This window comes from Poecilia reticulata, chromosome 6 (assembly GCF_904066995.2).
Source record: "Poecilia reticulata chromosome 6, P_reticulata-male-v2, whole genome shotgun sequence".
In the NCBI taxonomy this organism is placed as follows: Eukaryota; Metazoa; Chordata; class Actinopteri; order Cyprinodontiformes; family Poeciliidae; genus Poecilia; species Poecilia reticulata.
This window is the reverse complement of record NC_088835.1, coordinates 2,791,202-2,813,611: the sequence shown is the minus strand read 5'-3', so window position 1 is coordinate 2,813,611 and position 22,410 is coordinate 2,791,202. Positions and strand designations below refer to the sequence as shown.

The following is a 22,410-nucleotide window of genomic DNA, read 5'->3' as shown; positions in this document are numbered from 1 at the left end:
TTTAACAATTAGCAATAATTAAGAAAATTAGACCATTGTCTGGGAAGATAAGTGCTCTTATAGTAACATTTTTTAATATAATATAATCTTATATAATATGCTATGACTTTTAGACCAACATTTTAATAATGATTGAGACGTGAAGCATTTCTTTTCGCGCACGCATAATGAGCAAACACGTAGATGTATCTCTACACAGAGTATGATACCTGGAGGCTTCTGAGTAAATCTTTATCTCTGCTTTTAGCTAGACAATAACTATAAAGAGACAAACTGAGGCACACCTAGTATTATTTTTTTTAACATGCAATTGTTGATTATGTTTAAAGATATTTTGGTGAGGCAGAACATACTGTAAGGTGTGTGTTTACCTGGATCCAGGAAGAGATGACTGAGTGTGAGATGAGCTTGAATCTTCATCTTGCTCCTGGTGAGCGCTCTGACTCTTCAGATAGCTCTTAGCTTCCCTGGAGTCAGCTGATACTTCTTTATTCACCCTAAGACAGAATATGCATATGAATACTGATTCTGCTTCTGTGTTTCATCAGCAGATAGCAGTCCACTAGAGGGCGCACTGAGAGAGTTTAAATTTAAATTAATACCCGTCATTGACACACTTTTTCACACACATTAATATATTTGGCAATCAAACAAATTACTGAAGAGAGTTTCTACCTTTTGATGTGATTATTTAATTGTTTTGGGGCATTTCTGAATAAAGAGCGCAATGTTTTTATTTGATAAATTATTCTGATAATTTTTATATTGACACTGATGAACAGACTTTTACAGTGTTTTATTAAAGAACATATTTACATAATTTAATGTACATTTAACTTTTCAAGACAAGGAACAAATATTTTTCTTGTATTTATTTTTTAGTTTTTTTTATAAATTTATAAATCAGTCATTGTCAAACACTAAATATTTTTATAACTTTTTTCCAGAGAAAAAATATTTACTACAGTATGTCAACTCTGCTATTGAAAGCAAAGAGTGAAAATAATTCTAACAGAGTAAATTATTTTTATTTCATTACATAAGCTGTATTGATACACTAATACGTCAGGTTGAGATATTTAAAAATACACAAAAAGTGAAAGAATAAAACATTTATTTATTATACTGGGAACACTGGGTGAACTCAATGACTTCTGAGACGTCCTGGTTCACAGGCTAAAGCCAAGGATAAAAAAGAAATTATCAAAAAGTGTAATAGAAAATACATATGTTTCCTTCATTCAGAAAAAGACATTTTCAGCATGTTGGGCTGTGACTCGTAGCATCTTTATAGCTAAATACCGACATGGAGAAGCTGAGCTGGGAAACAGAGACTGAAGAGCAGCAGCTCCAGCTCTGATCCTGACTGATCTTTCCTCACAAAATCCTCTGGTCTTTAGTGAACTTCTCCAACAGCGGGTTTTCATCAGCTCTCTCTCATTAGAAAACAGTATGAAAATGTTAGCTGCTATGCTAACAATCAGCGTTTATTTTGGGCCAATTTAGCTACATAGGAAATATTTTTCGGTTGTTTAGGAGCAAATTTCTGGCTGCAAAGTCAAGTAATTCTGATCTTTCATCCTTACCTGTGAAAAGTAAAGCCAGTGAATCCAGTTTGTTTCGTAAAACGGTTGAAATAAGTCCACACAGCACAGGACTTAATGAGCTGCGATCGCCCTACTGCCACATAGAAGATGGCGGACGCTGTTATGTACGACCCAGCGCTCCATGAGGCGTCTACGTATTTATGTCTATGGTGGTCTTGTTGTGGTCAAGACCACCTAACCCGAGACCAAGACAAGACCAAGACCAGAGTGTATCGAGACCGAGACAAGACCAAGACTTTTAGGGTCCGAGACCAAGTCAAGACCAAGACCGAGGGAAGTCGAGACCGAGTCGAGACTAAGACCAGCGCTACATGATACAATAAAATGTGAAATATGATCAAAAGTACTTCTCAAATTGATCTAAAAGATCCATATTCCCATAAAAACACTTAGATATTAAATACTTAATAAATTCTACCAATATTAAAAGCAGAACAGACCTTGCTTTAAATACACTTTGAAACCATGACAACGCATGTATATCTATACAGTTATCATTGAAAACTATTTAATGACTTATTTTCATCATAACTTGTTGCGTATGGTGAACTGACAACTCCTCTGACGGTCGGATTTATTAATGCACAGACATGATACTCACTGCATGTATGCTATTCTGACAGCCTATATCTGATAGAACAGCTCTCAGTGGAACTCCAGTGCTATCTAATAAGTAAAAAGCCGTGCAGAAGAATCGCACTGTTCTTGAATGTTACATCACTATATTGCAGACTTTTGGACACAGCGTTGACCCATATTTGCGACAAGTCAGTCAACACCTCCGCACAATAATTCAGCGCAGTGAGTGGCTTTTTTTCTCTGTACAGCTAGCTTTGCTAACATCACGTCAACATAGCTTACCTCTCTTTGAGCTACTTTTCTAAGTGACGAAAAAAGTTAGACGTAGTCCCCACCGTCTATGAAAGCGAAGCGCTGCTGAGTTAGCTGTGGCCGTCAGATTTTTTTACGATTTATGCAGCGTTATTCTATGACTGACTATTTGACAGACATCTTCTGCCGCTCAGAGGAAGCCACTGCGCATGTCTTGGAGCGCCACGTGCGAGTGAAAGGTGGAGAGGTGGAGGAGGGGGCGCAACAGAAACACGTAATTGCTTGGTTTTTAATTGGTGCATTTTGCATCTACTGAAAACAAAGATGTTAACAAATAAACTGGACAGTATTGTACGCTTAGTGATATTTTCACATTTGCGGTATTGACTGGTCTTAAAATAAAATGCTGAGTCCTCAGTGCCCGAGACCGAGACAAGACCGAGACCAAATGCGGTCGAGTCCGAGACGAAACAGAGACTAAAGAGCAGCAGCTCCAGCTCTGATCCTGACTGATCAGTCAGGATCAGAGACCATCAAAAATTGGTCTCGAGACCAAGACCGATCTTGAGTACTACAACACTGGCCTACATAATACAAGTTATAACGGCCAGACCTCCCGTTTAAAAAGAAGCCAAAGTTTGTCACCTAAAACATATGACGTATGTGTCTTATTAACTTCACATTTTCTTTGAGAAAATAACATTGACTATGTTCTCTTTCTTTGTAATGTTAGCTATGAGCAATTCAAGCCAATCCTACCTTACTGTAAGTTAATGTTAGCTAAAGTTATTAAACTCCACTACTGTAGCCCTTAATATTAAACATATTTTATCCTTTCATCCATTTTCTTTACACCCTTGTCCCTTGGTGGGGTCGGGAGGGTTGCTGGTGTCTATCTCCAGCTAACGCTCCGGGCAAGAGGCGGGGTCACCCTGGACAGGTCGCCAGTCTGTCGCAGGGCAACACAGAGACACACAGGACAAAGAACCATGCACACACACACCTAGGGACAATTTACACAGACCAATTAACCCAAGTCATGTTTTTGGATTGTGGGAGGAAACCGGAGTACCTAGAGAAAACCCACGCATGCACCGGGAGAACATGCAAACTCCATGCAGAAAGACCGGGGCTGGGAACCGAACCCAGAACCTTCTTGCTGCAAGGCAACAGATCTACCAACTGCGCCACTGTACAGTCCTCATATTTTAAATACAGGCAAATAGTTTTCTTCCCCTCCAATTTTAATCTAGCAAATAAAAGCTAATATGTTAGTCAAAGTTATCCTTTATGTGCATTACTTAGCAACTTGGCAGATGTGACACACTGCTTGTGTTCTTTGCTTTGGCAACTTTAGCCACACGAAGACCCATGTTAGCTAATGACACTTAATGACATCTCCATAACTGTTGCTACTTTTTCACTCTACTTGAGATAAAAGTTATTAATGACACTGTAATAACACTTAATGACATTCATAACTGGTGCTACTTGTTCAACTTTACGTAAAATAAATTGTTAATGACCGTTATTAAATCATTTGACAGTGTAATAAAGCTTAATGAAATCTTTATTATTGGTCCTACTTGTTTTGCTTCATTTCAGGTAGTGGGGATATTAATCACAGTTTTGTTAAAGCTTTTGATGGTATAATTAAATCGTTATGACTACTATTATGACATTTATGACGTATGATTCTTGGTTAATGACAAGTTGTCATAAAGATAATTTTGTCTAGATAAATGTCAAGTTGTCATAACAAAGACATTTTGAATAATGTCAACTTTGTATTAAGTGTCATGAGTTACCGAATGACACTTTATGACAACAGTTATAAATATTCATGTTCATGACAGGTGTTATGTCATGTTTATGACAGTGTCAGGTCAGTCTTATGCACACCCCTTCAAATAAAGTTATTTACATAAACTTATTATTTACTGGATACTGTCACTATGTGATGACAGTAGATACAATGACAGAAAACATGACTGGTCATATATCTGTTAATTGTTTAAATAATAATGATGATGATGATGATGATGATGATGATGACAAATTTCCGCCAACTCTGAGCAGCAGGACTGTTATAAATCCAGTAAAACATCACACGATGACAACAGCAATATGTCTGGATGCTCCGGGTCTGTAGACCAGAAAAAGTGCCAGAGATTATATTTGCTGCGTGTTCCACAAATTATGTGGGTGACAGAGACCTGAGTGGGATGGATTGGAGCAATATTACTCGATAAAGACAAAACATAAACACCATGATTAAACTTTAATATTGTGCCATGTTATTTAACAAATAAAAATGAATTTCAATAACCACCAGAGACGAGAGAACCATCACAGAGTCAAAGAGATGTGGAAGATAAAGCAAATAGGAAGAATTTGTTTGAAACATTCATTTTTGGCGAGAGGTCCTTGGGTTTTACCGTCAGTGGATACAAACATCAGCTGAGTGTCACTGATGTTTGTATTCAAGGTTCATCAGAACCAAAACATTGCTGTTCTGATTCTGACGGACTCAAATAAACCCACATATTTCATTTTGTCTCATAGAAATTTATTGCAAGCCCAAACATAATGATAAAGACTCTGAGACCAGCTGATTATTTCACTATACATATAAATATAATTATATTCTGGTACTTTATTTTTTAAAATGAGAAACCTTTTGGATTTAGGTAATGCAGCCAAAACACAGAAACCAATAGAATGAATTTTACTTTCCAAAAGCAAAAAAATGAAATGCACATCACACCAAGCCAATATGATGTAGTTTTGGTCTCACCATATCTGCTAATGGAAAATGAATCTGCCAAGGCGGACCGAGACCGAACCGGTCAGAGGTGGGCTAGTGGAAAAACGCCTTTATATTGTTAGAGGAAAGGGAGTAAATTTTGAGGAAATATCATTACCATTGACTGAGTTTCTGAGGCATTATGAAGAAAATGTTTAAAAATTATGCTAAGATTATTTTTTTCTTTTTTGTTTTTATTTTTCTGCTATTCATGCAATTTATTTGTTTTCATTTTTTTATTATTATTTTTGTGTTTTCTTTTGGGATTAAGTTGTTTTATATTGTTGATTTTATGTCAAATGTATCATTATTATATGTTACAAAATAATTCAATAAGCATAATGTAATATTAAAATATTAGCAAAAACATATTTTAATGTGGGTATAGTACAGTAATGATATTTTACTGTGTATTTAAGTTTAGTCCCGACAGTACTTGCGTTTGTGCAGCTCCATCTGCTGTTCATTGTGTAAATGATAGATTTCACCCGTACAGGAGAACTGACAGCAAACAGTCGTATAACTGATGATGTAAACAATGCCCTCTGCGTTTTCTCTGAGCTTTAATAAAACAAAAATGAAAGTTACTACTGTACGGTTTTATGAATCCCGGATGACCGCCAGAGGCCACCGGTCAAGTACTGAATGATCATTCTTGCGCAAGCGCAGGTCGAGTACTAACAAAGGTCAAGGTAACAAAGTCACCTGTGACCTGCCGGGGACCCACGTGACTCTATATAGTCACATGGCACCCGGCGTTCAATCTCTCAACCTTCTCGCGAGAAGCAAGGATTCCGAGGGGCCAAGCACTGTGGCAGTCATCCGGGATTCATAGAACCGTAGTTACAGTAGTAACTTTCGTTCTATTTGTTCTATTTCATCCCTACTGACCGCCAGAGGCGGTGCTTCAAGCACTGAATGATGTATGCCAACAAGGTCACAAGGAAACGGCAGCATTCAAGGGACAACCACTACGCCACTCACCCTAATGTGATGTAGAGGTATGCTACTCCAGAATTCCTTGAAGGGGATGGGGCGCAGCCACATTCACCCTCTAAAACCGAGTAAAGGTACTAGTTGATGTCCATCCTGGATGATGTCCAGCCATGGCAGCAAACGAGGTTGACATGCCCCTTGTAGAGCGGCACTTCACTCCTGCCGGCAGTGGCCGCTGCTGTAAGGTATAAATAAGCCTTGGAGATCAAACCCAGTGTGCAAGTCGCTGCTTAGAGTGCCTGACCTTTCTGTGAGCCAGCGTAGCAAACAAAAAGACTATTCGTCTTTCGGAAGGATGCCGTATCACTAATACATACTGTGGGGAAAATAAGTATTTAGTCAGTCACCAATTGTGCAAGTTCTCCCACTTAAAAATATGAGAGAGGCCTGTAATTGACATCATAGGTAGACCTCAACTATGAGAGACAAAATGTGAAAAAAAATTTGAGAAAATTATTTTGTCTGAATTTTAAAGAATTAATTTGCAAATAATGGTGGAAAATAAGTATTTGGTCAATAACAAAAGTTCATCTCAATACTTTGTTGTATGTCCTTTGTTGGCAATGACAGAGGTGAAACGTTTTCTGTAAGTCTTCACAAGGTTGGCACACACTGTTGCTGGTATGTTGGCCCATTCCTCCATGCAGATCTCCTCTAGAGCAGTGATGTTTTGGGGCTGTCGGCGGGCAACACGGACTTTCAACTCCCTCCAAAGGTTTTCGATGGGGTTGAGATCGGGAGACTGGCTAGGCCACTCCAGGACTTTGAAATGTTTCTTACGAAGCCACCCAGCAGCATTGTCATGCTGCTGGGTCTTTACCCAGCCACGTTTCATCTTCATTGCCCTTGCTGATGGAAGGAGGTTTGCACCCAAAATCTCACAATACATGGCCCCATTCATTCTTTCATGTACACGGATCAGTCGTCCTGGTCCCTTTGAAGAGAAACAGCCCCAAAGCATGATGTTGCCACCCCCATGCTTCACAGTTGGTATGGTGTTCTTTGGATGCAACTCCGCATTCACTTTCCTCCAAACACGACGAGTTGTGTTTTTACCAAATAGTTCTACTTTGGTTTCATCTGACCATATGACATTCTCCCAATACTCTTCTGGAACATCCAAATGCTCTCTAGCAAACTTCAGACATGCCTGGATATGGACTGGCTTAAGCAGGGGGACACGTCTGGCACTGCAAGATCTGAGTCCCTGGCGTCGTAGTGTGTTGCTGATGGTAGCCTTTGTAACATTGGTCCCAGCTTTCTGCAGGTCATTCGCTAGATCCCCCTTGTGGTTCTGGGATTTTTCCTCACCGTTCTTGTGATCATTCTGACCCCATGGGCTGAGATCTTGCGTGGAGCCCCAGATCGAGGGAGATTAGTAGTGGTCTTGTAGGTCTTCCATTTTCTGATTATTGCTCCCACAGTAGATTTCTTCACACCAAGCTGCTTGCCTATTGCAGATTCAGTCTTCCCAGCCTGGTGCAGGTCTACAATTCGGTTTCTGGTGTCCTCCGACAGCTCTTTCGTCTTCACCATAGTGGAGTTTGGAGTGTGACTGTTTGAGGTTGTGGGCAGGTGTCTTTTATACTGTTAACGACTTCAAACTGGTGCCATTAATACAGGTAATGAGTGGGGGAAAGAGGAGCCTCTTAAAAAAGAAGTTACAGGTCTGTGACAGCCAGAAAACTTGCTTGTTTGTAGGTGACCAAATACTTATTTTCCACCATTATTTGCAAATAAATTCTTTAAAATTCAGACAAAATGATTTTCTCAAATTTTTTTTCACATTTTCTCTCTCATAGTTGAGGTCTACCTATGATGTCAATTACAGGCCTCTCTCATCTTTTTAAGTGGGAGAACTTGCACAATTGGTGACTGACTAAATACTTATTTTCCCCACTGTATATCAGTGCTACAGCATCCTTCCGAAAGACGAATAGTCTTTTTGTTCATTGTCTCATAGAAATTTATTGCTGGCCCACACATAATGATAAAGACCTTGAGACCAGCTGATTATTTCACTATACATAATCTGGGAAAGATCCCCCATCTGGGAAAGATGGGGGAGGAGAGATGCATTGGCGAGCCGGAGCTGAGCTCACACATAGAGGAATAATAGAGGAAACCAAGTCCTCGCTGGCCAGAAGGGGGCCACCAGCAGAACAGGGCACAGTGGTTCGGAGGAGCATCCGGTGTCAAACCGGGCAAGATGGAGCGGCTGGGCACTGCCTGCTGCCAGTGACACTTTAGGAATAAATACCACATCAGGCCACAGCGCAACATCTGAGCCATCAGGATTCCACAGGCAGCAGGGCTCGGCTATCGAGAGAGCATGCAATTCCCCCACATGCTTTGAGGAAACCATCGCCAAAAGGAACGCCGTCTTCAGTGAGAGCCATTTGAGGTCCGCAGATGCCAGGGGCTCAAATGGGAGGGACCAAAGAGCCTCAAGCACCAGAGAAAGATCCCACGCCGGTGCCACAGGGAGGTTGGGTGGGTGCAAACGCCGAGCACCTCTCAAAAACAGTACAACGTCCTTGTCTCGGCCCACCAAACAACCATTCAGCCCGACATGCCAACAGGAAATGGCAGCCACATATACTTTTAAGGTAGATGGAAACCGTCCCCGATCCAGTAATGCCTGCAGAAAGGTCAGTATGTCAGAGACTGAACACTGCAGAGACTGCAGTGTTCAGTCTCTGACATAATAAAAGGGTCCTGCCCTTTATCGTGGTACCAGGTCGCAAAGGCTGCCCCCTTGTTAGCATAGACAGCTTGCGTGGATGGCGACCATGCATTAACCATTGTACGCCGTACTGACCCAGTGTGTCTTGAAAAAGTGGGCCCCGGCCTTGCAGGAGCCAAATCCAGAGCAGGAGCCGGTCCAGTTTGGGGCGCAAAATCCGACCCCCCATCTGGGAAAGAAGATCCCTCCTGGAGGGGAGACGTATTGGCGAGCCGAAGCTGAGCTCACGCAGTAGAGGAAACCAAGTCCTTGCTGGCCAGAATGGGGCCACCAGCAGAACCCTGTGCCCCTCCTGACGAACCCTCAGGAGAGTCTGAAAAAGCAGCTGAATGGTGGAAAGGCATAAAGGAGGGTCCAGGGCCAGTTGTTTGCAAGTGCATCGTACCCCGGAGGGATGCTGTTGTCCAAGGAGAACCAAAGTTTACAGTGAAATGTGTCCCTTGAGGCAAAGAGATCCACGTCCGCCCTGCCAAAGACCTTCCAGATGCGCTCCACTACCTCTTGGTGAAGCTTCCACTCTCCTGGGAGCGGCTTCTGATGTGATACAAAATCTGCTGGCATGTTCTGTGACCCCGGGATGTAAGCAGATCGATCTGAGGCTGGCCAAGTGTGGAGCTACCCAGGTACCCAGATACAGGAGGATCCTTAATCCTCGTGCCTGCAGAGGAGAGAGAGCTGCTGCGACACATCGAGTGAACACCCTGGGAGACAGCGAAAGTCCGAACAGAAGGCCCCTGAACTGGAAACGCCTCCCTGAAAGGTAAAACGAAGAAACCACCGATGGGGCGGAGCTATTGGAACATGAAAATAAGCATTCCTGAGATCTATGGAAGTGAACCAATCCTTGGTGGTCAGGACACAAACAGGCATGACCTTCAAGTACACATTCAGGCCCCTGAAGCCTGGACATAGACCCCCGGTCTTCTTCGGAACCAGAAAATATATGGAATAAAAGCCCCCTGGATCCAGCAGGGGGTCGAGAGGCACTATAGCTGCCTTGGCCAGCAAGGTGCAGATTTCTTGGTTCAGTACCTGTGCCTTCACCGGGTCGCGGATCACAGTCATCCTGACCCGGCCAAGGATGGTTGGACAATACCCACAAGTCCAGGTGTGGGCAGCCCAGAAGCCGAGCTGTCCCAGGGTAAAATAACCGACCACTAGCAATCTGCAGGCCGCCTGGCCCTTTGAAGGCCTGGGAGGACACCAGCCAGACTGTGCAGCTCGAAAGGGGTGTGATGACCTGGCACCAGACCTCGAGGCTCAATGGAAGAAGGAGTTGGGCACAAGGACCTCCGTGAAGGACCTGCAGCTGCCCAAGTGCCAACTGGTTGGCGACCACGTCTGAAGCCCTGTCAGTTGCTGCCTTGTTTGAGAGGCCTGAGCTCTCAAACGGCCTGAGTCCAAGGCGTCAAGTGCTGCAGAGCCGAAAAGTTCCCCCAGAACTACAGGCAAGGCCTGGAGGGTTCTCCTACAAGGCTCAGTAAGTGGCAACTGCGCCAACCAGACCTGGCGGCGAGCATGCACCAGCATGGAGAGTGTGCATCCAAGCTCCCTCGTCATGAGAGCAAAGGCCTGCAGAGATGCATCAACCAGGTTTGTTCCACTGGAATCTGTTCTACTGGGGTGGTCCAGTGGAACAGATTTCCAGGAAGAAGACAGAGCCAGCATAAGATGGGAGAGAGAGTTCCCAATCCGGCTCATGTGGGGCCCAGAATCGCCTTGCAGAGAAGGTCATCAGTAATACGGCACTGAGGCCGTGGACAATGTGCATTGGGCCGCAAAGCCTCATTAGGTGGGATAATAAGAGAGGCAATGCCCGGTTCCACCAGTGGCATCTGCCCCAAGCCAACCCTGGGTGCCTCCTGCATGGCAGCCAGGACCCTGCCATCTGTTGTCAGATGTGAAAGCGCCTTGGTGTCTGACCAGCAAGCATGTAGTTTCCGTATATACTCCTCCGAGGGAGGAACCACAAAGGTAGCCTCTGATCTACTGCGCCTAAAGAAAGCGCTGGAAGCTGCAGACTGGGCCTGAGGAATATCAATCTGTAAACAGGCAAGAGCCGTTCGAACAGTGGCTCCCCCGTATCCTTCTGGGAGGCAATGAAGTCGGACCCAGAGGCCCCAGAGCCAAGCTCTGGAAGGTTCTCACAGAAATGGGTGCCAGAGGCTGCCACTGAAATAGCGTCGTCATCATTGACTGATGCTTCATCCCACTCAGGAGGGAGCGCCGCGATCACCATCAGCCTGAAATGACTGGATTAGGGCCTTCACTTGGGCCAGCTCAGTAGTGAGGTGATCCACTCTTGTAGACAACCTCCCTGCATCGGTCCGTCTGGCTCGCTTTGCTGGCACCGAAAGTGTAGCCACTGTAGGCCGTTTGCACATCGCCTGTCGGCAACGGACTATGCAGCGCCCGCCCAGTCAAAAGGCTGCTCAAGCGCAGCCAACGGATCCTGCCTGACTGACTGGGGCATGACACAACAGTTGGGGTAAGCGTTATCCGACAGCGCCTCCCGGAGACGTTCCACACTGAGACAGGAGAGACACAAGTCATGCCCGTCATGAGGCTGAAGCGGAGCCAGACAGGTCGAGCAGCATAAATTATCCAGCATCCTACCACTGAAAGGCGTGATTAACCCGCCACCAACAAGAAGTCAACACGAGCAGAAAACGCCACTAGCGATTCTGTTGTAGGAAAACCCCTGTAGAGGCTACAAGCTCAGGGTGAGCATAAATGCCCCAGCGAGTCCGATAATTAACCAAAGATGAACTCAGCACGAGCAGAGACACCACTGGTGAGTCAGATAATTAACAACAAAGTACGATGGACTCAGTGCAAGCAAAAGCACCACTGGCAAGTTTAATTAAACAAACTATAGAAGAACTCAGCGCGATCACAAATGCTACAGGTGAGTCAGATAAAACACAACAAAGGAAGATCAACTCAGCGCGAGCAGAAACACCACCCGGTGAGTCAAAAGAGTCACAACAATTAATGTGGCAAATCAAAGTGTTGAGAAAAGAGCTAAACTTACCAGTCGTCGCAGAGGCGACCGCAGATCAGGTAAAGGTGAAAACAGCTTGTGCAAACCCTGGAAGGCCACACTTACCCGCAGCTCCGACCAAACTCGGTCACGGGGCTACCAGCAACAAGCAGCTAGGACAACAGTGGTACACACAGAAGCAACCAGCTTCACACGACCACATGCTTGTACTCAACACACCTGCGCGTGAGTGGAATAAAAGGGATTGAATGCTATATAGACTATATATGTGACTATATAGAGTCACGTGGGTTCCCGGCAGGTCACAGGTGACTTTGTTGTCATTAGTATTCAACCTGCGCATGCGCAAGAATGATCATTCAGTGCTTGAAGCACCGCCTCTGTTGGTTAGTAGGGATGAAATAGAACCTGTTATTTGTCTCAGAACAGCAGCATGATTCACACACTGACCTCACTTCCTCTCCAGCAAAGTCAAACACTTTAGTGATGGTGACTTTAGCCGATGCTGATGGTTTGGCTTCTGTACTTAATGAAGTCTCCTTTAACACTGAACATTCAGTCTGTAAGTAAAAACACATTCATCAAACCAGGACAAAGACATTTAAAGAGTCATGATTGCAAACTGACAATCAATTACCATGACAACCAGGGGTGAAAGTAGTTTTAAATTCTTGGGGTTACTATGACAAGAGTGTGTGTATATATATATATATATATATATATATATATATATATATATATATATATATATTTATATAGTTAGGAAAATAAATTTCAGATATGCTAGTTTTTAAACTTAACTATATGTAGTTGGGACATAAGTTTGATTATATTAATTTTAGCAACAGTTAACCTTGGTGCATGTGAAATATTAGCTAGAGCATGAATATTTTGAGTAGATTTTAATTTAGGTAGATTTGGATAATGATTCAATTTAAAATAACGACTGATTTTCTTAACTTACATAAAATCACAAACGGTTTTGAAAAAGGGCCTTCAGTAGAGAATGTCTTCTCCTATCAGAGGAAACAGATGTGCTGTGCTAGGCAGTTTACAAAAACAAAAGTAATGGGGAAAAACAGGATGGGAGAGATAACTTCTGTCTGTTTACGTACTAGGTCAAATTCTTTGGTGTTTTCTATGAGGTAAGAAAAACACTGAATTTCTGGAGAAAAACAAAACTAGTATTTGGAATATTATGGAATTGCTCAGGCAGGAAAACAAGCAAGGTCTAGATGAAAAATAAATCTCTTTCTGACAACTAGGGTCTTTATTCAAATGAAAGGGAGGAACTGGGAGAAGACTCCAGGTGTAACTGGCATGAGAACATCCTGTTTTGAGAGTGACCTTTGCCCTCTCTTTATCTCTGGTTTTGAATAGGTCTCCCATTCTATCCAAGTAATTTGAAACTGCTTAGAGATTTAGAAGGAGAGGACATACCTTCAATGCATATATTAAAATTAGGATTATTTCGGGATTCAGGAGACTAGAGGAAAGACAACGAGCAAAGAAGTTAAACATTTTATTCCTCTAGTTTTAACAATATATACACCATGAGATGCCATGAGACCTAAATTCTGAACATCATGGCATGTAGTGATCCCAGTTTTCCATATCTGGCATTCATTTTAGTTTTTAAACTGGTTGTATTGATCCTGTATCCAGACAGAGGGATAATCAGTAGCCCAGCATCATGACCTGTTTGTTCTGAAGATGATGCAGCTTCCACTTCGTCTTCCTAACATGGCGCCTCCTCACCCTAACTCTCATACTGATAGGAGGAACCACAGAGCTCTGTTAAATTAAAAGCACATCTTCTGAAGTTGGGATATTTTTCCTCCAACAGGTTCCAGAGAAATCACCTCAAACCAGATGTTGGACTGGATTTTATTTCAATGTCATTTGTGAATGCTAGCTCGTCATTTTCAACTGTTAAGCTATAAAAGTTGAAAAAGGTTATCATTTTGGAGAAAGTATCATCAACTTTCTCCAAAATGATATTTCCACTAAATAAGAGGCAAAAAAATTGTTTGATAGAGGAAAAGTCTCTTAGACTCTGAGCTCAAAGCAAGATGCCAGAGAGCACCAGACTATTTTTAAAAAAATATTAGACAATTAATTTAATTTCACATAATTATGGCGGTAGAAGCCATTTGTTTGTTAAATACATAATGAAACATATTTACCGTGTTTGATGTTTGTTGTGGATGACGCATACTCGCAAAGAGCTAAGTAAGTTTGTTGTTTATTTAACGTTCAGAAACTACAGCGACTGTAAAGAGCCACAGCAAAGGTAAACAAAGGTAAAATAACCCGAACAGGTGATCAACTCAAAACCACTCCTACCTTTTTACTCTCTCTCTTTGTCGTTTAAGCACACCCGTTGCCGTGGCAACCGTCTGCGCTGCACAAACCGAGCAGAGATTACGTTAAAAACATAACATTCAGTCTGTTATGGTATTAGGTTTTCAGGCTTGATATTTATTTTGCGATTATTAATAATCGCTCCCTGAACACAGCGGTGGTTGATTAGTTCATTTTAAACTCCTGCTCTGCTACTTATTATTATCCAAACTTATTTGGAACCGAAATGCACAAAATTGTGCAACACCTTGTTGAAACAATAATTACAGAGATTATTATTTCTGTTGGGTCATTAATTGGAACGCGTGATTGTTTTCTGTTGTTCTTTAATAAAGTTACGAACGTTTTGATAAGGAGCCAAAGGAGGACGTGCTGCTGGTCTCAGCGTCCTGGCGGCGTTCAGTTTGTCACCTAATGTCGAGATCGACTCAAAACCTTCCGCGATCCACGTATTGCACCCCTGCTCTAGCAAAGCACGAACAATTCAGAAACAATATGAAATGGGGGAAAAAGCTATTCATTAATTGATTAAATTGTGTTTTAGATAGATTGTTCTTAAAAAACGAATCAGTCACGGCTGATTAGTGGGTGCCCTCACGACTGCACAGTGCACATTGATTTTTTGTTTACAGCAGACAGCTGCTCCCCTTCTCTTGCAGGCAGGGGCGTGGTAAAGGGGGGAAAATTATGACAATTCTAGGTTCCCTGACCAACAGGGGGCCCTCCATAATTTAATTATTTATTTTTTCTTCATAGAAATAAAAAATAAAAAAAATCGGGGCCCTGTCACAATTACAAATTTAAACACATATCCATATTTGTCCTGAACCCTCCCACCCCCCTGCGTTAAATGGTTCGTTGCTGCTTGGAGCGCTTCAGAGCAGTCAGTTTCAGCGCTTCAGCAGTCAGAGCACTCGCTGTTCAGCAGCAGTCAGTGGAAGATACAAACGATTGTGGCAATTACTATGCTGCTAAGAAAAAATACAAAATCATTTTTTCAAAAAAAGAGAGAGGGAGAGAAAGAAAAAGACAAGAGTGTTAATTTATAACCCAGTTTTTCTCCAAGAGAGGTGGGTAGACTGTGTGAGATTATCAACCAATTAGCATAATTAGCTTAGCCAGACTGCTGTTCGCCTCCATTTCATTAACATTTAATGAATTAAGGAAAGAAATTACCAACATATTCATATATTTAACTTGTCCCTTGTACCTTTTACCACTTAACAATAGGTGAGTCAGTCAGCAGCAGTTATAACCCACATCCCTCCTGACCCGTCCTCTCCTGAGTGAAATTAAAGTTGCAGAATGTAACTTTTATATAAATTTTTGTTTTCCACATATTTGTTAAAACTGTCATTATGTTGTGACAGTATGGTATGAGAGGTAATCTGTGAAAAATCTATTTCCTCTGCCTTCTCCCAGTACAAGAAACAACCAGTCAGTGGCAGGATAGTTTTAGTGCTGTCAATCACAATCTCATGTGGTGCTGCTCATCCTTCCTTCCCCTCAATTTGTGCTATGCTGCAGCTAGCATAGCACAAAACAGTGAATGCTCAGTTTAGTTAGCATAGCTACCAATAACAGTAGACAAACGGTTTCTTACAATGATAAGTTGTTTCTCCACCATTAGCACATTTAGCAGTGAGTGAATGAGGCTAATTCACAGTGCTAAGAGCGTCCTACTAGTTCTGATTGGTTGTTTTGGTCAGAACAATGCATTACTTTAACCAGTAATAGTAATTCAGGAAGGAGATGGAGGAGATTTATTGTTTTCACAGATTATCAGTCTCATAACAAACTGCTACGACATGGTGACAGCTTTAACAAATATGGAGAAAACATTTTTTATTAGTTTTGTACTGCAGCTTCAATAAAATGCAACTACATAGCATTTTTGAGAAGTCTGGATTGCTTCATGTATATTTTGCACATTGCTTTTGACTGTTGCTCATGGGGAGAGATATTTCAGTAATCTAATAGAAAAAATGTAAGCAACCTACTTGCATACTGGATGTGGACTGTTGGATGTTAAATTCATGAGCAGTAAATATTGTGCTAGTATCAGTATTGAACCAAAGAAAGCAAGGCTTTCTTTTAGTTCAATACCATTTTATAGACCCTATTTATAGGGTCTATAAAATAGACCCATAAAATAGGGTCTATAAAATAGACTTATTTTATAGACCCATAAAATAAGTCTATTTTATGGGTCAAATAGACTTAAAAAATTGTAACAGCAGCTGCGCAGGGGGATCCAAACAAATTTTTTGTCAGGGGGGCCACGATTCCTGGCAACCCCCCTGCTTGCAGGTACTGCATACCCCCTCTAAATTTTTAGGGGTACGCCTACCCCTAAACCATACCCGCCTACTTTCACCCCTGATGACAACCATCTGTAGTTCAGACAGTTGTCATGGTAACATTGTTTTGAAAAACTCAGACATCTCCCCTAGAACATATTTACCTCCTCAGTGGAATCTGACTGGCAGCTGGGTGCAGAATCTTTGGGTCTTGACCCAACATCAGACAGGAAACTGGCCCAAAGATCATCAGACTTCTTCTTCCGTTTCTCCTCATCATCACTGTCTTCCTTCGTCAGACGAGCCTCTACCTGCTTTAGATCTTCTTTCCTCTTCCTGTTTCCAACGATTCATAACATCTTTACGATTATCATGTTTATTTTACTGTGAAACAAACTCTCTCACTAAAAACATACTTTTTTTTTTATTGTACTGTGGAAGATGTTGCATTATAAATTAGTTTATTTATATGGCAGCAGCTCACCCCACAAATAATTCTAGATGAGAATGATAAAGTAAACACAATGAAAGCATATAAAATCCCATTAAATGTAAAATACATTTAAGTTTTGTCTGAGTGCGTTTTGGTAAAAGGAGTTTCTTATCAAAACTAACAATAAAAAATGATAAAAAAATAATTCTTATTTGATTTGTTTTTAAATGCAAATAATTTTATTATAAAATATTTTTCTCATAATCAAAGTGATATTTAAAATTGGTTCAATTTTATTCTCATATTTTTAAAACAGAGAAGATATTTCTCAGATATAACCAGGCACCTGGTATCATGGCATGGCACACACATGGAAATGATAAAAACCTCACACACACACACACACACACACACACACACACACACACACACACACACGCAAGCGCACAAACGCACACGCAAGCGCACACACGCAAGCACAGAGGCAGACAGAAGGTTGTCTTGATGCAGGAGTTGGTGTCAAAAGTGGAAAAACCAAGTCATTTCTTGCTTTCCATTGTAGGTAATTTCAGGTTTTAGATTTTAAATTTAAAAAATGAAAATGTTTTTTTTTTTTTTATAGCTTGTTTAACCACAAAAAAAATGTGTTGTTTAAAATGAGACATTTGTGTTTTAATATTAAGGTCAAATAATCTCCGTTTTGGATTTTTATTCCTGGTTTCTGATGACCAAACCATCTCTGAACCAAAACATTCAGAGCCTGGAGGCAGAACATCAATGCTGAGAGCCGATTCAGATGTGAGCCCGGACTGTTTCAGTCCTATCAGTCCCAAACACTCGTACTTCATTACCACAGATCCATTAACTAGAGAAAACACACAACTATTGTCTGTCATCACGTCATAATACCAAGCCACACACTCACAATCATGAGGCAGTCATACAGTGACAGCGGCGTCACCTGTGCAGCTCAGTCTCTGACTGCGACAGGAAGTTGTTCTTTTGATTGGACCCCTGATTTTTGTATCTCACACTCACTTCCTGCTGATGTCTTTTCTTTTCTTTTTATTCTTGAGGTCAGGATGAGGCACAGTGTCATCCTCATGGAGAGGGTCTTCCTTCTCACACTCATTAATGTCATCCTCACTGAGGTTATCGTCTGAAAGAAAGACCAGTGTCATACACAATTTTAAAAATATACAGAAAGTTACCGTTTGTGTTTTAAAAGCTAATATTTACATACAGTGTATAAAAAGACACTTTCTTTTTTCCTTTTTGTCTGACATTAGATCAGACTGAACCTTTCCTGTTTTGGCCCATCAATATGATCAAAATGATTTCTGCAATAAAAAATGATCTGAATAAAGAAAGATTAGATTTTAGAGGGTTTTAATAGAACTTTCTTGAAATTCAATAGTTTACATTCACCAAGATGAGTTTCCATGAACTTCTAGCAGCTATGTGCTGAAGCAGGAGCTGAAGGATGATTTAGACACAACCTGGAGCTCACTGGTCAACAGACAGACACTGAGGCAGATTGACATTTCAACACCCACTGTGTTTAGAGCCTAAGTGAAATAGTAATTAATGCCAGTGTGTATGTACGTGTATGTGTGTGTGTGTGTGTACATTCTACATCTTCTTAAACCCTCACTTGGTAGATGGTCAGGTTCTGGTTCTGCTGGAGGTTTCTTCCTGTTAAAGGGGAGTTTTTCCCCTTCACTGTCACCACATGTATGGTCAGTATGAGGGATTACTGTAAAGCCAACAATACAACGCAATCTGGTGGGTTTCCTTAGACAGAAAACTTTGTAACCAGTCTGAATAATAAACAGAATCTGCCTGTGTGATTGTCATGAGTTGTGAACTGGATCCAAGGCATGATTAACCACTCTGGTCAATGACGGGGTTTTCCCCCACATCAAAACCCGCTGTGCAGAAAACGGCTAGACATTCCACAAAATGATAACTTGTGGAATGTCTTAATCATTTTTTCAAATGATTTAAGAGTTTGAAAAAAAAAAAAGTAAACTTCAGTCAATCCACAAACGTAAGCCGACATATTGTTTTTTAGTGAGGGTTTTTCTAAACTGTATGGTATGGCTTCTATGTCTGGTGAGAACGGAAGGTTGTCTGGGATTTGAAAACATAAAATGTTGAACTTGTGATGAATATTTTTCAATGCGTTATCGCGGAACCAAAGGTTGAACTAATTTAATCCAAACATTGCTTCGGCGTGTTGTCTCAGTTTTTATTATACAAATGGAGAAAACATTCAACAACTTTCAGAAGTGGTCAACACAGAAATGGAAAAATTACAGTATTGGCTCAAAAATAATAAACTAGCTGTAAATTTAGATAAAACTAAATTCATGATATTCGGAAACAATAAAAAACAGGAAAGTAATCCAATTAAAATATCAATTGAAAGTGTTGATTTAGAACAAGTACATGAAATAAAATTCTTGGGTGTCATGTTAGACGATAAATTCAGCTGGAAACCACAGATCAGCCTAGTAAAATCTAAAATAGCCAAAAGTGTAGCTGTTATAAGAAAAATTAGTTTCGTCCTGGACTATAAATCTTTGTTTATTCTATATAACACACTCATTGTACCACAGTTAACATATTGTGTGGAAGTTTGGGGGAATACATGTAAAACAAATTTACAGCCATTATACGTCTTACAAAAAAAAATCAATCCGTATACTACATAAAGTGGGATACTGGGAACACACAAACCAGTTATTTATCAAATCAAATACACTGAAATTCTGGGACCTGGTCAAATTTAAAACTACACAATTCATGTTTAAGGTCCGAAATAAAAAACTTCCACACAATATACAGGAAATGTTTGGTGACAGAGAGGGTGGTTATGATTTAAGAGGTGAAGGGTATTTTAAAAAACAACATATTAGAACAACCAGGAAGAGTTTTTGTTTATCTGTGTGTGGAGTAAATGTTTGGAATGGATTGAATGATGAGATTAAAAAAATTACAAATGTAAAACAGTTTAACAAATTGATTAAAGCAGAACTCATTTCAAAATATGCTATATAACATGTTTGATGGTTTATGGTGTAGATGATTATATAGATACTACTTAAAATAATTGTACATAGTTAAACATAGTGAAAAGTGGAAATAAGTTGTCTCTTGTTGATGTTCTGAAAGTCAATTGATAATACATCGACAAGTATGAGGGGGGCAGGATATTATAAGATGTATCTTCTACCTGCTCCTTTTCGAACAGAGAATGTGGAATTGCATGTCACATGGGCAAAATAATTTGTTTTACATTTTATTTCTTGAGTTTGTCTCATTCTATTTTGTTTTCTTGTTCTTTTTTGACTGTTTTAATGTCTGTTCGAAATAAATAAATGAAATGAAATGTTAACATAATGTAATCAACATGTTGGAGCTGTCTATAATGGCTCATACCGTCAGAATTGTAATTTGTTTCTTAAACTATAGGATACATATTTCCCACATAAGAAACATCTACAGTCAATTGTTCAAGATTAAAAAATAATTAAATATTATTATTAATATTATAATACTACTATTATTATATTACTTCCACGCTGAAGACATCTGGTTGGATGTTTTCAGTCTGTCTGTTTTAACTGTATGAACCATCGTCCTCTTATTCAACATCTTGGGATTATTTAACGCAAGGCACAGCCTCACCTGATGGGACATAGTCGGCATCTTCATTTGATAAATATCCGTCTGAGTCGTAGTCAGAGTAACTCATGGCGCTGAGGCGGAGGAAAACTTCAGTGAGGTGAGAATAATAAGAGGCTGGACTGCTCCCTAACAGCCTGTTTTGATGTAACACAGTTTAAAGGATACAACGTGCGCTGGGTTCAGACACTAGCTTAACACATAAACAGAGACGGGATCCTTAAACACTGGCACAAACAGTACGTTCTTACTCGTCAACAACCATTCGCGCTCTCACACCGAGGCTTCCGGTCCGATATCGCCCAGTTCCGGTAGGAAACGACGTTCTCTTTAGGAAGGTTCCGGAGCAATACTACCTGGAAGTAATTGTTCCGTTTCTTCCTTTCTTTCTTTTCTTTCTTTCTTTATGAAGAAAAAAGATATATAGACATTTTGTCAAATTTAAAAATGAACCCAATATTTCATTCCACTTTAATGTGTGTTTAATCATTTGTGTGTTTAATATTTAAGGGCGTAAGGGCGCTCAAGTAGATGCGAACACATCATCAGCGCGCCGCCCCCTCGAGACGGGATTTTGACGCCCTCTCTGGTGCAGCGCCCCTATGCGTTGCATGCGCTGCATGCCCACTTTTTGCGCCACTACCTGACTTCATCGGTCTGTTAACAACTTCAATGAAGTGATAAATCACAGAAAAAAGAAAAAACATTTGGACACTTTAACTCAGATGAAACAACTGAAGTGCAAAAAAATTATTTAAAAAAATTATGTTTGTTTTTAAGAGTTTATAGTTGATATTTAGTTATTGTTAATGTCTTCAAATAAACACATAATTACCTAGTAATATTTTAAAATTTCCTTTCAACTTTAGACATTTCTTAACTGGAAAAACACAGTAAGTCACTGCATAACTGCCTGAGCGCCCCTACCATCAGGCTTAGCAAGTTTTCTGTGGGAAAACCTGAAAAGCTTTTCACAGCTTTCATGGAATACTCACTGCCACCAAAAGAAGGCAGCAATGCATCTGATACCAGCTGCTGCTTAGTCACACGAAGAATGAAAGAAACATCCTAGGTAGAAAGTTGCATTTATGACACTGACAGCTGAAGCTTGAACTATATTAAACGTTTATCAAACATTTAATCTAATTTATTTCACTTGTTTGTCAAATGAGTAAAAACAACGTGACAGAAAAGGTGTTGGTCGTGGTAATTATTAGTTAATACGAACATCAAAGAGAATTGCAGAAATTGTGGACAGAAGGGTAATAATACTGACTCTGCACATAAATTTGAGACACTGACTTAAAAAGTTCTGGTTTTTTCATAAATACATAAATAGTTCTTCAGTTAACCATGAAATGGAAAAAGGCCAAATGCATTTCATTGAAAAAACCTTTTATCTGTGACGATATTTACACAAAGAACCTTCACTGGAGATTTGTATTTGTATTTACTATATGGATGTGAACAGTTGTTACATCCATGTTACTCTATCCATATTACTCCACTTGTTCGGGGGAGTAGAATTTGAATCCTAGACCTTCATATAAAGTGGAGATTCTCAAAAACTCAAGGTCTAAAAAGATGTTCACTCTGTTATACTTTTGAAAATATTTTTTTGTATATTTTTGCA

The 22,410-nt window shown here is 40.5% G+C and overlaps 1 protein-coding gene across 2 annotated transcripts; it reads right to left on the bottom strand.

The window, feature by feature from the left end:
* Positions 1 to 371: 371 nt before the first annotated feature.
* On the bottom strand, positions 372 to 21,146 carry cfdp1 (craniofacial development protein 1). Of its 2 annotated transcripts, none has more exons than XM_081607649.1 (5): positions 21,029 to 21,146; positions 20,781 to 20,851; positions 18,126 to 18,246; positions 16,819 to 16,990; positions 372 to 497 (listed from the first exon to the last, which is right to left on the bottom strand). In XM_081607649.1, exons 1-5 carry the CDS (start codon positions 21,040 to 21,042, stop codon positions 489 to 491), a joined length of 387 nt encoding a protein of 128 aa, XP_081463775.1. In that variant the 5' UTR covers positions 21,043 to 21,146; the 3' UTR covers positions 372 to 488. The 2 variants fall into 2 exon arrangements, with proteins under 2 accessions (XP_081463775.1, XP_081463774.1); XM_081607648.1 differs by lacking the exon at positions 372 to 497 and adding an exon at positions 14,093 to 14,394.
* Positions 21,147 to 22,410: the final 1,264 nt, after the last annotated feature.

Excerpts from the sequence above, each read along its gene's own strand:
- cfdp1 (XM_081607648.1), bottom strand. Across the intron at positions 16,991-18,125 it reads AGAAAAGACATCAGCAGGAA|GAAGAGGAAAGAAGATCTAA; the intron begins GTGAGTGTGAGA and ends CGTTGGAAACAG. Across the intron at positions 14,395-16,818 it reads AGTCAGATTCCACTGAGGAG|CGCAGACGGTTGCCACGGCA; the intron begins GTAAATATGTTC and ends CGGTTTGTGCAG.